Source organism: Mustela nivalis, assembly GCF_964662115.1.
Source record: "Mustela nivalis genome assembly, chromosome: 5".
In the NCBI taxonomy this organism is placed as follows: Eukaryota; Metazoa; Chordata; class Mammalia; order Carnivora; family Mustelidae; genus Mustela; species Mustela nivalis.
The window spans coordinates 104,908,887-104,926,133 of NC_139024.1; the positions used below are offsets into that span (position 1 = coordinate 104,908,887).

The 17,247-nt window shown below is 43.7% G+C and overlaps 1 protein-coding gene across 1 annotated transcript in view; it reads right to left on the reverse strand.

Moving 5' to 3' along the window:
• EYS (eyes shut homolog) overlaps nt 1-17,247 on the reverse strand; it is a gene marked incomplete at its 5' end in the record, with an annotated part of 1,535,590 nt that overhangs the window by 54,102 nt on the left and 1,464,241 nt on the right. The window contains 1 exon segment of the mRNA XM_082729457.1: nt 12,484-12,666. Within this exon segment, the coding sequence (XP_082585583.1) occupies nt 12,484-12,666 (183 nt within the window).

Consider the following 17,247-nt stretch of genomic DNA (forward strand, 5'->3'; position numbering starts at 1 on the left):
GTACAGACTGCGTAGGTGTGGTGCTGACCACCCCGAGAGGCTATGCTTTCTGCTTGAACCACAAACTTGCTTCCGGCGCAGAAAGGCCATGGTGAGCTCAGAAAGCTGGAAGATGGAAGAGGCTTAGCATTCCTTTCTTACTGTCATTACTTCTCTGCATTGGCTAATCACTTACACTGAACATGCAGACCTCGAGGGAAGGGAAAGAGAGGGAAGTCCGCAGATACCTTTCTTTTTAGTCCTTCCTTACCCCACAGTGAGCCAAGGGGAGAGAGTGCTGATAGAGTGTGGGTGTATGAAGGAGTGAAATGAAGACAGTTGACTTAATTTTGTGCAGCAGCTCTCGTATTCTGGTAAGAAAGAAGTACCCAAGCAGGTACACACTATAAAATACCAATTGTGTAGTTTTAGTGATTCTGCATATGGGCTAAATGCTCTGATATTTGCATTTTTTAAAAAAGATTTTATTTTTTTGACAGAGAGAGATCGCAAGTAGGCAAAGAGGCAGGCAGAGAGAGAGAGAAGAGGAAGCAGGCTCCCTGCCTAGCAGAGAGCCAGATGTGGGGCTCAATCCCAGGACCCTGAGATCATGACCTGAGCCGAAGGCAGAGGCTGAACCCACTGAGCCACCCAGGCGCCCTCTGATATTTGCATTTTTAAACTGGCATCTCATGATATAAAAATGAATGATAAAAGTCATGTTAATAATTTAATATTTTATTTAACGTGGACTGACATAAATAGCAACTAAAAGACACCGAGACCACCGAAGGAAAGAAGTGCTTTCAATACTTTTGATGGCATTTTTTCTTTGCTTTCTGAACAAGAAACCCTGAATTTTCATTTTCCGATGGGCCCCACAATCATGTAGCCGTGCCTGAGGGGGCCCTTTGTTGCCTTCACACAACAAACTGGGAGGGAAGAGCAATGAAAACGAGAGTGACCTGCGCATCCGAGGCCGTCGGGAGGCTCTGTAGGTAGATGAGATGCTGAGACTTGTGGAGGCATATCTGCCTCAGGGTTTGTTGGGTGACGCTGAGGCACATGAGTGTCCGGTAAAGGTCACCTAGCTGCTGGGGTCAGAGCCTGCCTCTGAAGTCAGCCTCATGTCCCAGCCTGTGCCCCTAGCCACTGCCCCTGTAGCAGAGCGAGAGAAGCTTGTGTCTGCCAGAGCTGCGCAAGCTCCTGCCACCACCAACACTTCCTGAAGGTTCCTTGCTGAGGAGTAAGGGGAGTCATGACATCTCTTAGGAGCTTTCTAGGGATTAAGTGATGTTTAATATCTAGGTATCATCACAGTGGCAACCTAGCACCTGGCAGGTTCTCAATAGATGCCTTTTTTTTTTTCCTTTCCCCCTTGACTATGGCCTTACCTTAGCTTTGAGTATCTTGTCGTCTTCTCCTGCTTCATTAATACAAAGGCTGGGAAGCAGATATTCCTGACCTGAAAGCCAGAGCATGCCTCTGCTTCCAGTTAACCTTTGGGGTCAGGGACAACCGTGAAATCTCTCAGTTTTCTTCTTCTTGAAGCCGTAGCCCTGACTTCTTCAGTGTGTTAGTCTGATCTAAGTAAAATATTTTGGAGAGCCAACCATGGAGGTGAAGTGAAGTGACTTGAAGGTATGGTCTGTTAGCATCCATTTATATGTCTCATGTCACTTCTCTGTAATTTACTGAAGTGAAAATTTCTTGCCTTAAAGCACACAGTAATATGAACAATGCCATATTTCAAACAACCACCACTAACTGTATCCTCAAATTTAAGTGTTTGTTTATAACATTGGTCTGTGAGAGGCTTTGAGAAATATATGGGCAATTTCTATTTTTACATTTGTCAATTCACAAAGTTAGAGATGATATTGGGCATTTATACTGTTAGAGATTTTTAGTGTTTGACACAGTGAGTTTTTGTCATGAAAAGAACTGGAACTAAGCTCACTTGGCATGCAGAACACAAAGCCACGGCGAATCTTAATGAAACCAGGCTTAGGAAGAAGATTTTCAGACAAAGCAAGGAATAGTTGTTGGATATTACTTAGGAGCTGGTGCTAAGAAAGAAGGATTTAGCAAGATTATGTTGTGCAAGTGGCAAAGAGGGAGGAAGAAAACAATAGGAGATGACATTGGATGAATAGTAGTTAAGAATAACAAGATCCGGGAAGTGAATAAAAATCCCTTTAGGATGTACAGAAGAAAAAAAAACACACAAAACCCAAACAAACTTGGGCTCTCATTGGCTAGAAAGAAGAGTCTTACTCAGTTCTACAAATATTGTTACACAGAGAGCTTTGAAGTGGGTGTGTGGTGGTGAACCATATTTAGCGTTGTAACAACTCATAATGATTCTTACAGATCTCATGGGGGAAGATGATGAGATGCTGTGGTCAGAAAAGCATCCGGCTTCATAATGAACAGAACAGTGGCTTAGCAACAGAAGCAAGGACTCAGTCTAAGGGAAGAGGGGTATGGTGGCCAAGGTAACAATGATAAATAATGGAAACAAATGAACCCTTGTGCTCTGTGGGTGGGAATGCAAACTAGCGCAGGCACTGAGAAAATCAGTATGGAGGTTCTTCAGAAAAACTAAAAATAGAGTTACCACATGATCCAGTAATTCCACTAGTGGGTATTTATCCAAAGGAAATGAAAACACTACTTTGAAAAGATACATGCATGTGCCTGTGTTTATTGCAACACTATCTACAATAGCTGAGCTGAGATACGGACATGTCCATTGATATATGAATGGATACAGATCATGAATATCACACACACACACACACACACACACACACACACACACACACACAGGAATACTACTCAGCCATAAAAAAGAATGAAATCTTGACATTTTCAACAACATGGATGGATCTAGAGGGTATTATGCTCAGTGAATAAAGTCAAGCAGAGAAAGACAAACGCTACATGATTTCAGTTATATGTAGAATCTAGAAAACAAGACAAACAAACAAAAGAAGCCAAAACAGACCCTTAAATATAGAGAAGAAATCGGTGGTTACTGGAGGGGAGTAATGAGGAGATAGACAAGATGGGTCGACGGGAGTGGGAGGTACAGGCTTGCCCTTATGGAATGAATAAGTCACTGGGATGAAAGGTGCAGCACATGGAATCCAGTCGGCGGTTTTGCGATGGTGTTGTATGGTGACCGACGGCAGCTACACGGTGGGCATATCATAGCCTACGAATCGAGTGAATCGCTATGTTGCACACCTGAAACTAATGCAGCACGGCGTAGCAACAATACTTCAGTTAAAACAAAATGGAGACAAGGTGAAGGATGCCGCCATGGATATTCTGGAAGGAAAGATCAAAGAGGCTGAATTTGGGACGCCTCGGTGGCTCAGTTGGTTAAGCGGCTGCCTTCGGCTCAGGTCATGATCCCAGCGTCCTGGGATCGAGTCCCACATCGGGCTCCTTGCTTGGCAGGGAGCCTGCTTCTCCCTCTGCCTCTAGCCTGCCACTCTGTCTGCCTGTGCTTGCACACGCGCGCTCTCTCTCTCTAACAAAACAAATTAAAAGAAAAATCTAAAAAAAAGAGGTGGAATTTTACTGGCTTTGTTTGTTTGTAGTTTGTTTTTATTTTTTTATTTTTTTTAAAGATTTTATTTATTTACTTGAGAGAGAGACAGTGAGAGAGAGCATGAACGAGGAGAAGGTCAGAGAGAGAAGCAGACTCCCCATGGAGCCAGGAGTCCGATGCGGGACTCGATCCCGGGACTCCAGGATCATGACCTGAGCCGAAGGCAGTCGTCCAACCAACTGAGCCACCCAGGTGTCCCTGTAGTTTGTTTTTAAACCTAAGGGTTTTAGTTTTCATACCACCAGTTCTCCAACCTGGTGGGGCCATATCCGTGTAGCCTCTGATTAACGGGCATGTGAGGACAGGAAGGGGGAATCTGTTATACAGGAGGGAGGGAGGGTACCAGAGGCGTCAGACAGTCATCCCAGGAGAAATCACACAGGTCACTTCGGCCTGAAGGAAAAAGAGAGAGAGACAGACAAAGAGAGAAAATAGATAGACCTTGGCACACCCTGGGACACCCTGTGGTGATTATAATGGACTTTTTCTGAGGAAAAAAACCATGCAAATCCAGTAGCAGTAATTAGAGTTGGTCTTACGAGCTTCACCTTGAAGGAACGCCTGGACAAGAGTAGCTAGTGGTTGGAACCACTGTTTCATCAACGAAGTCCTTAAAAGGAAGAATAAGACTCATGTATAAAAGAACTAATCCAAACCTATGCATCGGAGAGATCTTCAGGGAGAACCTGTCCTGCTGTTTCTCCCACTGATCCTGATCAGTCACTGTCTGTAGTAAATCATAGAGCTCCACGTTCACGTGCTCTCACTTGGTCTGCTTAGAGGGATTAGAACCACTGGCCTGGGAAGAGGCAGAAGCTCATTCTCAGGTGCCCAGTGAGGATTCAGAACTGTCAGAAGGCTGTTCCTGGGTTGTTCTGAGGGGGCATACTGGGAATCTAAAATGTGTCTAGAGACAGTGCCCTAATATTCCTGTGTATTTCAGCACTCACCAGGCTTAAAGGTTATTATTGAGACTTTTAATGTCACGGAAGCATGATAATTCCTGTTCAGCTGTCCAGCAATCTTTTAATTCCAATAGAAAAAAAAAACTTTCTGAAGTATGAAATTTTGATTTATAACTACAGAAAGAGTGAACATGATTTGTTATTATTTCCTTAAACTATTCTTCCAATATGGTAAAGTACTATCATGCATTAAATCTAATTTACCTCTCTAAAAATGATAATGTACTTGGGACCTAAGGAGATAAGCAGCGCCCTAGGTGTCACAAAGACATGAGAGTTCAGTCTTGCGCTCTTTGCTCGTGGAACTTCTGGCTGCTCATTTCCTCTTCTCTCTCTCTTGTGAAAAAAATGGTGATGATAACACTAACACAGGATTGTCTCTAGCAATAACTTAAAGTGGATTTTTCCTCTCCCTTCTTACTTTCCTGTCCTGAAGGAAAGAAAATATGGGAGAGGAGCCACCAAGATGGTGCTGTGACTTTCTGGTCCACCGAACCCTGAGTGGTGAATGGCTCCTGAGACTGGTGTGAGTTCTCTTCGGAAAAGCCTGTCCGTCCTTGTGTGCAGACACTTTGTCAGTATATTTGACTGTTACTCCGGGGCCTATAAAACTTTTAGATTTCTGAAAGAAGGAAACTGTCTTTTGATCAGATATTTTTGACATTGGAATACAATGATGCGGACACAGAGACACCAAGATAAACGGAACTAAGCTTTAGTTGACTATTCAAATGCTCCTGAGAGGGCAGAGCCGGTTTTCAGAGAGGAAACTGAATTAGATAGGAGTCAAGAGTTAGGTAGGTGTGAGCGATTTCAGGAAAATAATGGGAGAAGCTTATGAAATCAGAATCAAAGCTAACGTGAAGCAAAGCAAAAATATATCTATCTTGAGGTGTGAGAAATAAGACCCGAAAGAATGAAAGTCTCCTCTACCGGAACAATATGTATGAAGTGGCACAGGATTCTAGATACTCAAGCCATTTTTACTCCATATTCAATGGCGTCTGCTTTAGTGGGTGCTAAACTAAAATTAAGATGACTGGAGGTTTTGGGGCGCCTGGATGGCTCAGTCAGTTAAGCATCAGACCCTTGACCTCAGCTCAGGTCTTGATCTCAGGGTCGTGAGTTCACACCCCACGCTGCTACTTAAAAAAATAAAAAGAAAGAAAAACGATAAAGCAAAAAAAGATTGGAGGTTTTTGAATGAGTTCTTCAGGAGCATACAGTCTCGGTTTGTCTTAAGATCTGTACTGTACAGCTTCTCTCTCTCTCTTTAAAAAAAGATAGATTTATTTATTTACTTACTTACTTATTTTAGAAAAAGAGAGAGAGAGTGGGCGGAGAGGCAAAAGGAGAGGGAGAAGCAGACTCTCCGCTGAGCGTGGCGCCCCACACAGGGCTTGATCTCATGATCCTGAGATCGTGACCTGAGCGGAAACCGAGAGCACAGGCACCCCGTACTGTACAGCTTCTCATCATAGTGGTGAACTTCCAGCTTCCTGTTCAGTTAGATACGACCATTAAACTAAGGATATTCTAGAACTTCAAAAGCGTCAGAACCATACACAGCCGTGTCCACGAGGGTCCTTTGGTAGCCATGGTGTACAGTGGACACCGTGTAATTGCCACTTCGGGAGATCAAGTGATTAAAATGCGAGCAAGGTAAACCGGCTACTGTTTGTGGTCAAGGTAAGGTGATGTCCTGGCTTCCAGCTGTGCTGGTGAAGACGCAGGGAGGGAAGGCGACAGGGACAACAAACGCAATGCTGTGCTCAGAGCATGCGAGCGTGTCATAAACCACCTTTCCTGAGGCTACATATGGCCCGTATTTTTCTATGTTTTGAAGAGAAAGCGCGGAGACTACAAAAAGGAGGGAGATCTAGATCTCTCTTGCTGTGTGCTATCAGAGATAAGATCATGACAATAAGGGATACGCGCACCAGTGGGTGGGGCCACTTGAATTTCCATCAGGTGCTCCCTGGAGGTGTAGAACAAAGAGAAGGTGGGCTTGTAGGTAACGGATTTGCATTTGGCGCCTCCTTTTTTTTTTTTTTTTTTTTTGTCCTCTGGATGTTCTTCTATGAGATCGAGGTTATGCCCATTGAACTACACATAAATGAACATTCCCTTCCATACTAAAAAAAAAAAGGAGGGTGCCGGGTGGTTCAGTTGGTTAAGGGTCAGACTCCTGATTTCAGCTCAGGTCACGATCTCGGGCTGGTGGGATCAAGCCCTGTGTTGGGCTCTGCGCTCAGGCAGAGTCGGCTTGAGGGTTCTCTCCCTCTGCTCCTTCCCCTGCTGGCATGTACGCTCTCTCTCTTTCTAAATAAATAAATAAAATATTAAAAAAATAATAAAAATAAGTAAAAGGGGAGGTGGATTTTCAAGGATCTATATATTTTTGTCACTTCGACTCCATTTAAGCACTGGTCGAATGTGACAATTCTCATGTATTTCTCGTCAGTAAAATGACTTAGTTTAACTTTTTTGGGGGCAATCTTAAGAGTTTGAATTGTTTAATAACTTAGACCACTTTGACACTACAGTCCAGGTTATTTAATTTCACAAAGACTAAGATTTGATAGTTTTGCATTTTTCAGGAAGAAATTCTCACAATTTCTAGTCACTCTGATGTGATTATGGAAGAAAATAAGGAAAATTCTTCATTGGAGAACATGTTGGGTACGAGCATCAGTTACGTCACAAAATGCAGCGCTGGGAACTTGGGAGATGTGTTCTATTACGGATTGGGCTACAGGCTGCTCTCATTCATCAGGCATCTTCCTCCCGCCTGATCTGAAGCAAGGCTCCATAAAGACCAGGCTGAGCTGATTGGATTTTGTGACACGCCCCCTCTCATTTTTCTTTTTCTGTACTATAGATGACATTCATTTCATTTTTTCCCTCCCAGAAAAACATCAGGCTCTATGTACGTGGTCTTATTTCTGTTACAGTTAATAACCGAGGGCTTGAAGTAAATAAGAAGTTATTTGGCATGAAATATGAGGTAACCTTTCATACTTAATTACCACAGCAGAGGACACCTCCACGCTAGGGACTGACAGAGAGCTAAGTGCACAAAGCACGTAGTACATAGATCAAGGAAGCAGGAAATTACAGATTTTTTTTCTGATTCTATCACTGTATTTAATGTTGAGATTTTAACTTATATTTCAATGATGTGAACAGAGACACATGTGCCCCCTCCCCCTTTATTCAGGTCCTACCTTCTTCACTGCCATCCACATCGATCTCGATATCCAGTGTTACAAGCTAACCGGGATAGTCTATGTCTTCAGAGAGCTTTTCAGTTAGTGAAAGAATCAATAAGTATGTAATTATTGATTTCTCACACAGTACCGATCCTGTGAATGATGCAGTTGGGGATACAAAAGGTATGAAATGCATGGATGGTCTAAAAGGAATTTAAGATGAATCTTGCCGAGGGGCAAGATTCAGATTATGAAATTGCCAGTATTCTTGTGTTTTTGATTTATGAATATGGTACCTTCATATGACTTGATGGTTGTGATTGTGAATAACAAAGCAGTATATAATTCTTATGGGATATAAACTAGAAGTTGTACATAGTACATAGGCTTTGTGTCGATAGCTATAAGGAGCCCTGAATTCATCAGAGGATGTTGGGTAGAACTGGAAAAGGTAAAGAGAACTTGGTCAGGCATTCCAGGTGAGAGGAAGCTTTGAAGGGAGAGTGAATGGTGGCAGGTAAACTGGCTGCTTACACAGACATCGGGCTGGGGACTCGCTGGGACCCCGGCTGGGAGAGGATGGGAACGGGAATGCTGGCGGGGCTGCTCCCGCACTAACTATAGAGGACTGGTGGAAATGGAAGGCACAGAATGAGAAACAGGCAGATGGAAAGAAATTCCCTGATCCTTCTCCTAGGATGAGCATTCTGCTTTCTGAATTCCATCTTCTGTGTCAGTTACGTGCTTCTTTTCATTCAGCGATGTCTATGTTCCCGGTACACATCAGACAGAGTGATGGAGGCTGTGTGCACCAGACATGGCTTCTTAGCTCTGATGTAGGGCTAAGGTAACAAAATTTTGCTGCCAATTCAGACTCCCTGAATTGAGTGTTAGTTTTAATGTAACAGGGACTGGGGATCTTTGTCTTCATTCTTCCAAAAATGTGTAGTGACTGTCTATATGTGACAGCCACTCTTGTTATAAAAAAGAACCCCCGAAGAGATCCCAGCAGTTAAAAGAAGATAGGATATCGGTTTCCAGCAAACGGCAGTGTGATTAATTCTTAAATTCTCCTGGAAGGGTTAAAGACTGCCAAGAAGAATGATCTTTTGAGCTGAGGCTCAAAGGATAGAAGTGTTTTGGAGGCAGGCAGGTGACGTGTGGGTGGCTCAGGAAGGTGGAACAGCCTGGCACAAGCATAGAAGTGAGGACACAGTGACACATCACAGAAGGTCCGTGTGTCCAGTGCAGCCAGCTATAGGGTAGAGTGAAGGAAAAGGAGGTTGTGTGATAGGCAGGGTCTGGCAAACATCTGTACATAGTATGCAAAGGATCTTGCTACGTACGTTGTGATGAAGCATCACAATGTGATTAGGCAAGGTAAGTTTGGATCTGAATGTTTAGAATGATCCCCTGTAGCAAAGTGGGGGGGGAGAGGGGAGGAGGAACATGACTACAGTAGTCTGTGGTCGACTGGGCATGATGAGGAGAAGAAAGAATAAAGAAGGGGAAAATACAAAAAGGAATTGGGAGGTAAAATGGACAGACTTTGGCGCTGGGTGGAACGTGGGTAACAGAATGAAGAGAAGGCAAAGACTGTGTCTGTCTGATTCATAATGCATCTTTAGTACCTAGAGGAAGGCCTCCTCAAGGCCTGAGCAGATACTTGTCAAAATGAATAAAAGGAAGAAATCTAGACAACTCCTGGGCTTCCAGCGGAAGCAGAATGTTTATTAACGGCAGTCGCCGGCAGAAGGGAGACAGGAGGGGAAGATAATGTAATCACCTGTGGGTCACCGTGGGACATAGTGACGGTTTCCAGAAAAGTCAAACTAGCAGACATCTGCTACAAGGGAGTGGGAGCTATGGAAGGAAGGAGAGCTAATAAAGGAAATGCCAAGAATGACTGCAGAAACACGGGCCTAGGATTAGTCAGGTTACCATCGCAAGTCACGTGAGGCACCGGGCCACCCTCCTCCCACCCCGTGGTTTGGGAATTAGGATCTTAACAAGCACCCTCATGTGATTCTGACACAGGCGTGAAGAGGTCCTTCTTAGCGAACACTGCCTTAAAAAGCTCTGGCGCTTCTTGCACTCTTAAACTGGTGTTCTTGCTCCCTCACGTGGTCGGATGTGGAACTGCATGCTTCAGATTTTTCATTTTCACTCTGGGCAACAGAGCTCCACAACTCATCTACTGTAATCTAGCCTTTATTTAGCCATCGTATATACCTAAAAATGCAGTGCAGCATGCGCTTTCAGCTCCTATAAAGCAGATGACTAGAGAAGACCAAAAAATGTCACAAGAAAGATTCCACAATTTACAAATGCTGTGGCTAAATCTTCACTTTTCACCTGTTTGTTTTTGAGAATTTTGAAGGACTCTTCATAGAAGAATAATGAAGAGTTACTCAGTGGCAGCGTTTTTGTGGGCCAAGTGTTTGTCCTTTCCTTGGGTTCTTCTTCTCAATCTTTCAGAATTTAGATTTGTTTTAAAACAAGACAGAGCCAAGGTCTTCAACGCTCTTTTTTTTTTTTTTTTTTTTTTGAGTGTGTGTGGGGAGGGGGTGCTAATTAAAAGAATATAATCGATCAACATATGATGCAGGGGTAAAAATTCTGTCTTCCCTCCCTTTCTTCCTCCCGGACTTCTGGCAGTCACTCAATAGGTATTTATTAAAACCATCCGAGAGGCTTCTTGGCAATGTAGTGATACCTGGGGCACCGTCTGTACGAAGGAGAGAAGTTTAGCGAACCCCAGTTTGTGATCAAGGGTCTGCGCTCTATGTGCGGGGCAGGTTCTCAAGGCTCAGGGGCGGGGGGACTGCCGGAAGGGGCGGGAGGCGAGTGGCCACTGGGAAATCCTGATGGAGAGGACGGCGTCTGGACTGGAAAGCCCCAAGAATGGCTACTTTTTAAAACCTTGCGCAGCTGAGTTGCTGTCTTACGCATCACACCACTATCTGTTTTTAGGGTGGTTCTCGTATTCATTACTCAGTGCTGACTGTGGGTCAGGCAAGCGTGCTCCGTGTAGGTTTATAAAGTCAAAGACCACTGGCTTGGTCTCTGTCCACATAAAGCTCCCATTCGAGCAGTGGAGACAGACAACAATAAACTATCTAAAAAATAAATTGAGGGGTAGGCTTTGAAGAAAATAAAATAAGAAGCTGGGGCAGAGAATGGGTGCAGTGGGATAGCATCTACTTTTGTGACGGTGGCTGGGGACGGCCTCCCTGAGACAATCTGAGTCCCGTTCTCAGTTTCAAGTGTCTTCCTGTCTTGACTACCTTAATCCTCACAACTCCATTAGAGCATGTACCGTTATTAAATCATCTGACAAGGGAGGAAACTGAGGCACAGAGACATTAAGTAACGCAACCCACAGTCTGTAGGTGGTGGAGACTGGATCCAAGTCTACATGTTTGGGCCCCGCAGCCTGCTCTCGACCCCTCTGGCAGCCGTCTCTTGTCACGGCAGAGGAAATAAGCCGCACAAAGCCTCTGCGTGCGACAGGCAAGCGCTGGGTGGTTAAGGCCCTGGAAGAAGATGTGTAGGAGAGGAGCCCAGAGACGGAGGGAGGTTGGAGACGGAGCCAGGGGCCTGATCCTGAAGGCCCCCAGAGAGGACACGGTGGGGAGGTCTAGACTGCATTCCAAGTAGAGTAGAAAGGCACAGGTGGGTTTTCAGCAAGGTTTTTAAAAAAGTAACTTGCTGTAATCGGAGAAGGATCTGCAGGCAGCAAAGGCAAGAGGGAAATCAGGTTGGCGGAGGTCAAGCAGGCTCTGGCAGGAGAGATGGGGCGGAGATTCGAATGGACTTTGGAGGTGGACTTTCTCAGTTCACGTGAAGGGCTCCCCTCCCCCATCCTCCCAGAAGTGGTCGGAGGCTGACACACTACCCTGCACTTGGGCTGTGGGCTCCTTTCAGACACGTGTTAATTCAGAAGCCAGTGTTCATAATTAGAGGCCGGCACTGAACCAGTCAAAAAGAAGAGAACATGTTATTTACCCTAGTAGGAGAGAATCCTTGATGGTTGAGAGAAAGGTTCCTTTCTGGTGTACCATGTTGATTTCACAGATGAGAATACTGAACTCAGAGAAAGTGGGTGATTAATTGTTTAACTACTTAGCTGCTGACTCAGGAATTAAATATACGCACTTTTCCTTGATTCCACACAAGCACAACTGGTTTCTACTTAGACAAATTTAACTTGCATGTTCATTTCCCACCAATTCTAGGGCATTGGTACAGGCTGAGAACTTTCTTAATTAGTTACTTCTTAAATTTGGAATAGTTTCCTTTGAGGGCAACCATTCCCATTTCACAACACATGGTGAAATGATGTCCCTTCTGAGAATTTCCCTTCTCTCCTTATATATGGAAACAGAAAGAAACAGGGGAAAGGACAAGTCAATAAGCTCATCTCTCATGTGACTCACGTTCACCTTCTCTGTCCTCACGTTTGCCTGCTGGAATTCTTGCCCTTGCTGATAAGCAGCAGCCCTGGTGTGAACAGGCTTTGGAAAGGGTCAGGGAATGTCTAAACACCTTGGACTACAAGGACCATGCTCGAGGCAGAAAACAGGAGGAGGCTGTTTGCAGGCAAATGTCTTCTTCATCCACAGCTAATGAGAGGAACCCTGAAGAATTTCTAAAGTATTCTTAAAGGAGCTAAGCCAATCCTAGAGGGGTCAATTAATCTTACCATGGCCCTTCTGTCCAGTGAAAAATATTAAGTTATTTTGCAGTGCCGAGTGATTATTTGCTAGCTGAAACTTCAAGTGGAATTCATAACCGAAGCTGATGTCTGGGATCCGTGAATAAGCCAGAAATGACGTGTATCCGAAGGCGTCTGTGCCCCTGAACCTGGGCCGAGAAATATCAGCAGCTGTGGAAAAACCCAAACCAAATAGTTAAAATAAACCTGAACATGTCCTTGTAAAAGGAGGGCTATGTTTTGCTGATGCATCTGGCCGGGGAGTCTGTTTACTATCACGTTAATTAGACTTAAGTGCCCATCAGCATTGAGCAACTGAGTGAGTCACTGGGGAGTTTCAAAACCGGAACAAAGGAAGTTCAGTGTTTTGAGAGCCTGCATATAAAACTTTCACTTGCACACCCTTTCTACATAAGAAAGAACTGACTTAAAAAGCAAAACACTATATATACATTTTTAAAGATTTTATTTATTTATTTGACAGGCGGAGATCACAGAGAAGCAAGCAGAGAGAGAGGAGGAAGCAGGCTCCCTGCTGAGCAGAGAGCCTGATGCGGGGCTCGATCCCCGAACCCTGGGATCATGACCTGAGCTGAAGGCAGAGGCTTTAACCCACTGAGCCACCCAAGCGCCCCGCAAAACCCTATATTTTGAAGAGTAATTTTCAAAATAAAAAAGATCATTGGTGGGCGCCTGGGTGGCTCAGTGGGTTAAAGCCTCTGCCTTCAGCTCAGGTCATGATCTCAGGGTCCTAGGATCGGGTCCCGCATCGGGCTCTCTGCTCAGCAGGGAGCCTGCTTCCTCTTCTCTCTCTCTGCCTGCCTCTCTGCTTACTTGTGATCCCTCTCTGTCAAATAAATAAATAAAAATCTAAAAAAAAAAAAATCATTGGTGGTCAAAGTATTTGCCCAGGTGCTTTGTAAAGGTGATTGGCATCCGAGCACTGGCCATGACTTAGAGAGAATCTTGCAGCTTGAAATTGGGCTTTTCAAATCCTGTGATTTTGGAAAAGTCAAAGTCATAGGTCGGTGTGGGAAGGCCAAGACTCGGGCAGGCAACAGATCAGTTTCCATCATATTGTCATCAATGTCTGTCATTAATCACTGTCATCAATGACCAGAACATTTTTTTAGGTAGAAATTGTTATGCCCCAATAATGGGTCCGTGATTAAAGGAGTGAGACTGATATAAAGTGAAGGTCAAGCAAAGCTTTATTTCGCACCAAGCATCAAGAATCTAACCGAAAGTTTGGGGCTGCACCTCTTACAAGAGAGGGCGACCCTTCTCTGTTTCACAGTCTAGCTTTTAAGGGCAAAGGCCATGCGGTTGGGCCTGACCACGCACAGGTGACCAATGAGGTTGTAACACACACAGGAAACGCCACAGTGATACTAGCTGACCAATTTAGTTACAATTTACCCTAGTACACATTTGAACCAGCCTATCACCTTGGTTGGAATTGACGCCCAAAAGGCTCCCAAAGGTCAGGGCCCATACTCCTTGGTAACCCGGGAGACAGTATGCATCCCCCCACTGATCGGATGTCTCCACCTGGCCTGACCCACCCTGTATCTGGGCTTTGTTACCTGGAGCTGGTTTCTGGGACTTATTTTTAAGTGAATCCCCTGGGGGAAGGGGACCAGGGACAGTTTAACTTTAATGAAAGCCTCTTGCTAAGTAGGTCCTTACCGAAATCATTGTTTAAAAAAAAAAAAAAAAAAAACATGTGTAGGGGCACCTGGGTGGCTCCTTCAGTTAGATATCTGCCTTCTGCTCTTGACCTGGGGTCCTGGGATGGAGTCCCACACAGGGCTCCCTGCTCAGCAGGAAGCTTGCTGCTCCCTCTCCTACTCCCCTTGCTTGTGTTCCTGCTTTCACTGTCTCTCTCTCTCTCTCTGTCAAATAAATAAATAAATAATATATATTTTTAATACCAAAGACTTTTTTTTTTAAGATTTTATTTATTTATTTGGCAGACAGAGATCACAAGTAGGCAGAGACACAGGCAGAGAAAGAGAGGAGGAAGCAGGCTCCCTGCTGAGCAGAGAGCCCATGTGGGACTCAATCCCAGAACCCTGGGATCATGACCTGAGCTGAAGGCAGAGGCTTTAACCCACTGAGCCACCCAGGTGCCCCAATAAATAAAATATATTTTTTTAAAAATTTATTTTTGCTCTGTTACAATGCTTGTTAAAAAAACGAACGCATGGGTTTCATGGGAATGAAACTGCAGGGAGATTTAGTAGAAACAGGAAATGGTTAAAAAACGAAGTTCAAGAGCCATGGTGGACAAAACAATTTAATTGAGGGGTACCGTTAGCCAGCTGGGCTTTCTGTCCTGCCTCTAATCTTGTTTCCAACTTTTCTCTTTGATTGCTCTGTTCTGTTTGTAAATAGTCCCAACCGGCTTCTATTTCCCCCACCCCACAGGAAACAGGAAGGGGGATGTTGATCCCTATCCTTGTCTGTTAGGGATGCTATTCCCAGATTAAAAGATGTTCTCAGGATCTATTCTTATTAGTTTGAGATAGCTTGACAGAGGGAAGAAGAGCTTGTTTTGATTACCCTTCATTGTTCTCCTCTTCTCTAGAGAGGTTGCCTCTCCTAGGAAGTTGTAAAACTAGAATTTTTATAAGCCTTAAGAAATATCCTCACTCTGGTACCTAATGCTTGAAACAAAAGAGCTTGTTATGTCTGGTTATAATTGTTAATACAGCAAATAATTGTACTATCCTGGGAAAAGTGATTCTACTTCTCAGAGGCTTTTATTTCTGTTTGTTTTGTGTAACTGTTGAAGTAGGGTAACTGTGTGGAATCAGCAGAATAAGATTTTGTTAAAATCTTACCAGTTTATTCCTTGGGATGTATGGCCTAGAATAAGTATTCTTTTTCTGAAAACTCACCAGCATCTCAGCATGATTTTGAGATATACCACCTCTTACATTTATTTATTTTTTTTTAATCTAATGAAGTGATTTATGGTCTGTGTTCCAGAGACAACAGGCGAGGCTCTTTCTATCAGGGATTTCACTAGCTGTGGCCTCATAGGTAGGATAGTTGAAGGAAATGAAATGTACTGGAATTGAAAGAAAATAAAAAACTGACAGTGTTTGATGTTGCCATTAAAACAATAGAATTCAACTAAATTTAATGTTAAAATAGAGGATTTTTTTTGGGGGGGGGGGAATGACTTTTTAAATAATATATCTTCCTTATAATAATTTACAGTTGGGTCTACCTAAAAGTTTAGTACTACATTCGGGTTAGATCAAGACATATACACCTTGTCCATATTTCACTGTCGGACGCTGTGCTGGATGCTGGTGACACAGATAACAGAGCACCATCCCAGCCCTCAAGGAACTAGTGGGTGGTCAACCAACTGATCCAAATGAACTGGATGGAAAGTTGGGTTGGAAGCTGATGAGCAGCAATTCACCTGGCAGATAAAAAGGAAAGATCATTTCAGGTTGAAAGAATAGCATGTTTTCAGGTGAGGAGGCCCAAACAGCATGTCATACACTCAAGGAACTCATGGGGTATGCCAATTTTAAAAGGAAAAGTACAAGGAAATGTAATGAGGTAGTCAGACAGGGGTCGAATTATGAAGGCCTTGACATTTTTTCCGTAATCTTTGAGTTGCCTTTTAGAAATATCACCCTAGGGATGAAATGTGAAGGCAGGATTATTTGGAAAGAGCTAGAGGACCAAAGTTTGGTTTGAATGAAGAATGAAAATGAGGACTTTGGGGCGCTTGGGTGGCTCAGTGGGTTAAATCCTCTGCCTTCGGCTCAGGTCATGATCCCAGGGTCCTGGGATCGAGCTCGGCATCGGGCTCTCTGCTTAGTGGGGAGCCTGCTTCCCTTCCTCTCTCTCTGCCTACTTGTGATTTCTGCCAATAAATAAGTTAAAAAAAATCTTAAAAAAAAAAAAGAAGGGAATGAGGACTTTGATGATACCAAGAAATCCAATAGTTAGCTAAGCTTACACTGAATTGTAAATGTGAGGAAATTTATAGGTCAGTCATGAAAAAAGATAATGGTGTGATACTTATATAAACAGTGGACAGAAATGTGTTATCAGTTCTAGTATCCAATCAGAATAAGTTTATGAGACAATTTCAAACTACTGAAAAGAAGTACAATGTATACTGAAGACTGAGGATAATCGTGTGCACAGGAAAGGATTTGTCACACTCTGTATTTCTTAGTCTAATGCTATACTGTTGAACAGTGCAGACACCACATGTGGCTCTTGAGTACTTGACTTGTGTCTAGGCTAACTGAGAGGGCCTTGTACAGAGGAAAGAATGTAAAATATCTGTTTTTAAAAGAAGATTAATTTGAGAGAGAGACAGTGAGAACACGCATGTGCCACGGGGAGGGGCAGAGGGGGAGAGAGAGTCTCAAGCAGATTCTGTGCTGAGCTGGAGCCTGATGTGGGGCTCGACCTCACTGACCCTGAGATCATGACCTAAACCAAAACCGTGAGTTTGATACCTGGCTGCACCACCCAGGTGCCCCAAGAATGTAAAATATCTTGTTAATAATATTTTATACGCATTAAATATTGAGTCAAATAAAATATCTTATTAAAATAAATTTCACCTGTCTCTTTATTTTTAAAAACGTGGCTACTAAGAAACAAAATTACACAGCAGCTGATATTCTAGTAACCAACACTGCAGAGAGAACCACCTGTATCTGGGCGGGTAAGTGATTTCTCTAAATCCTTAGTTGTGATTTACTTCAA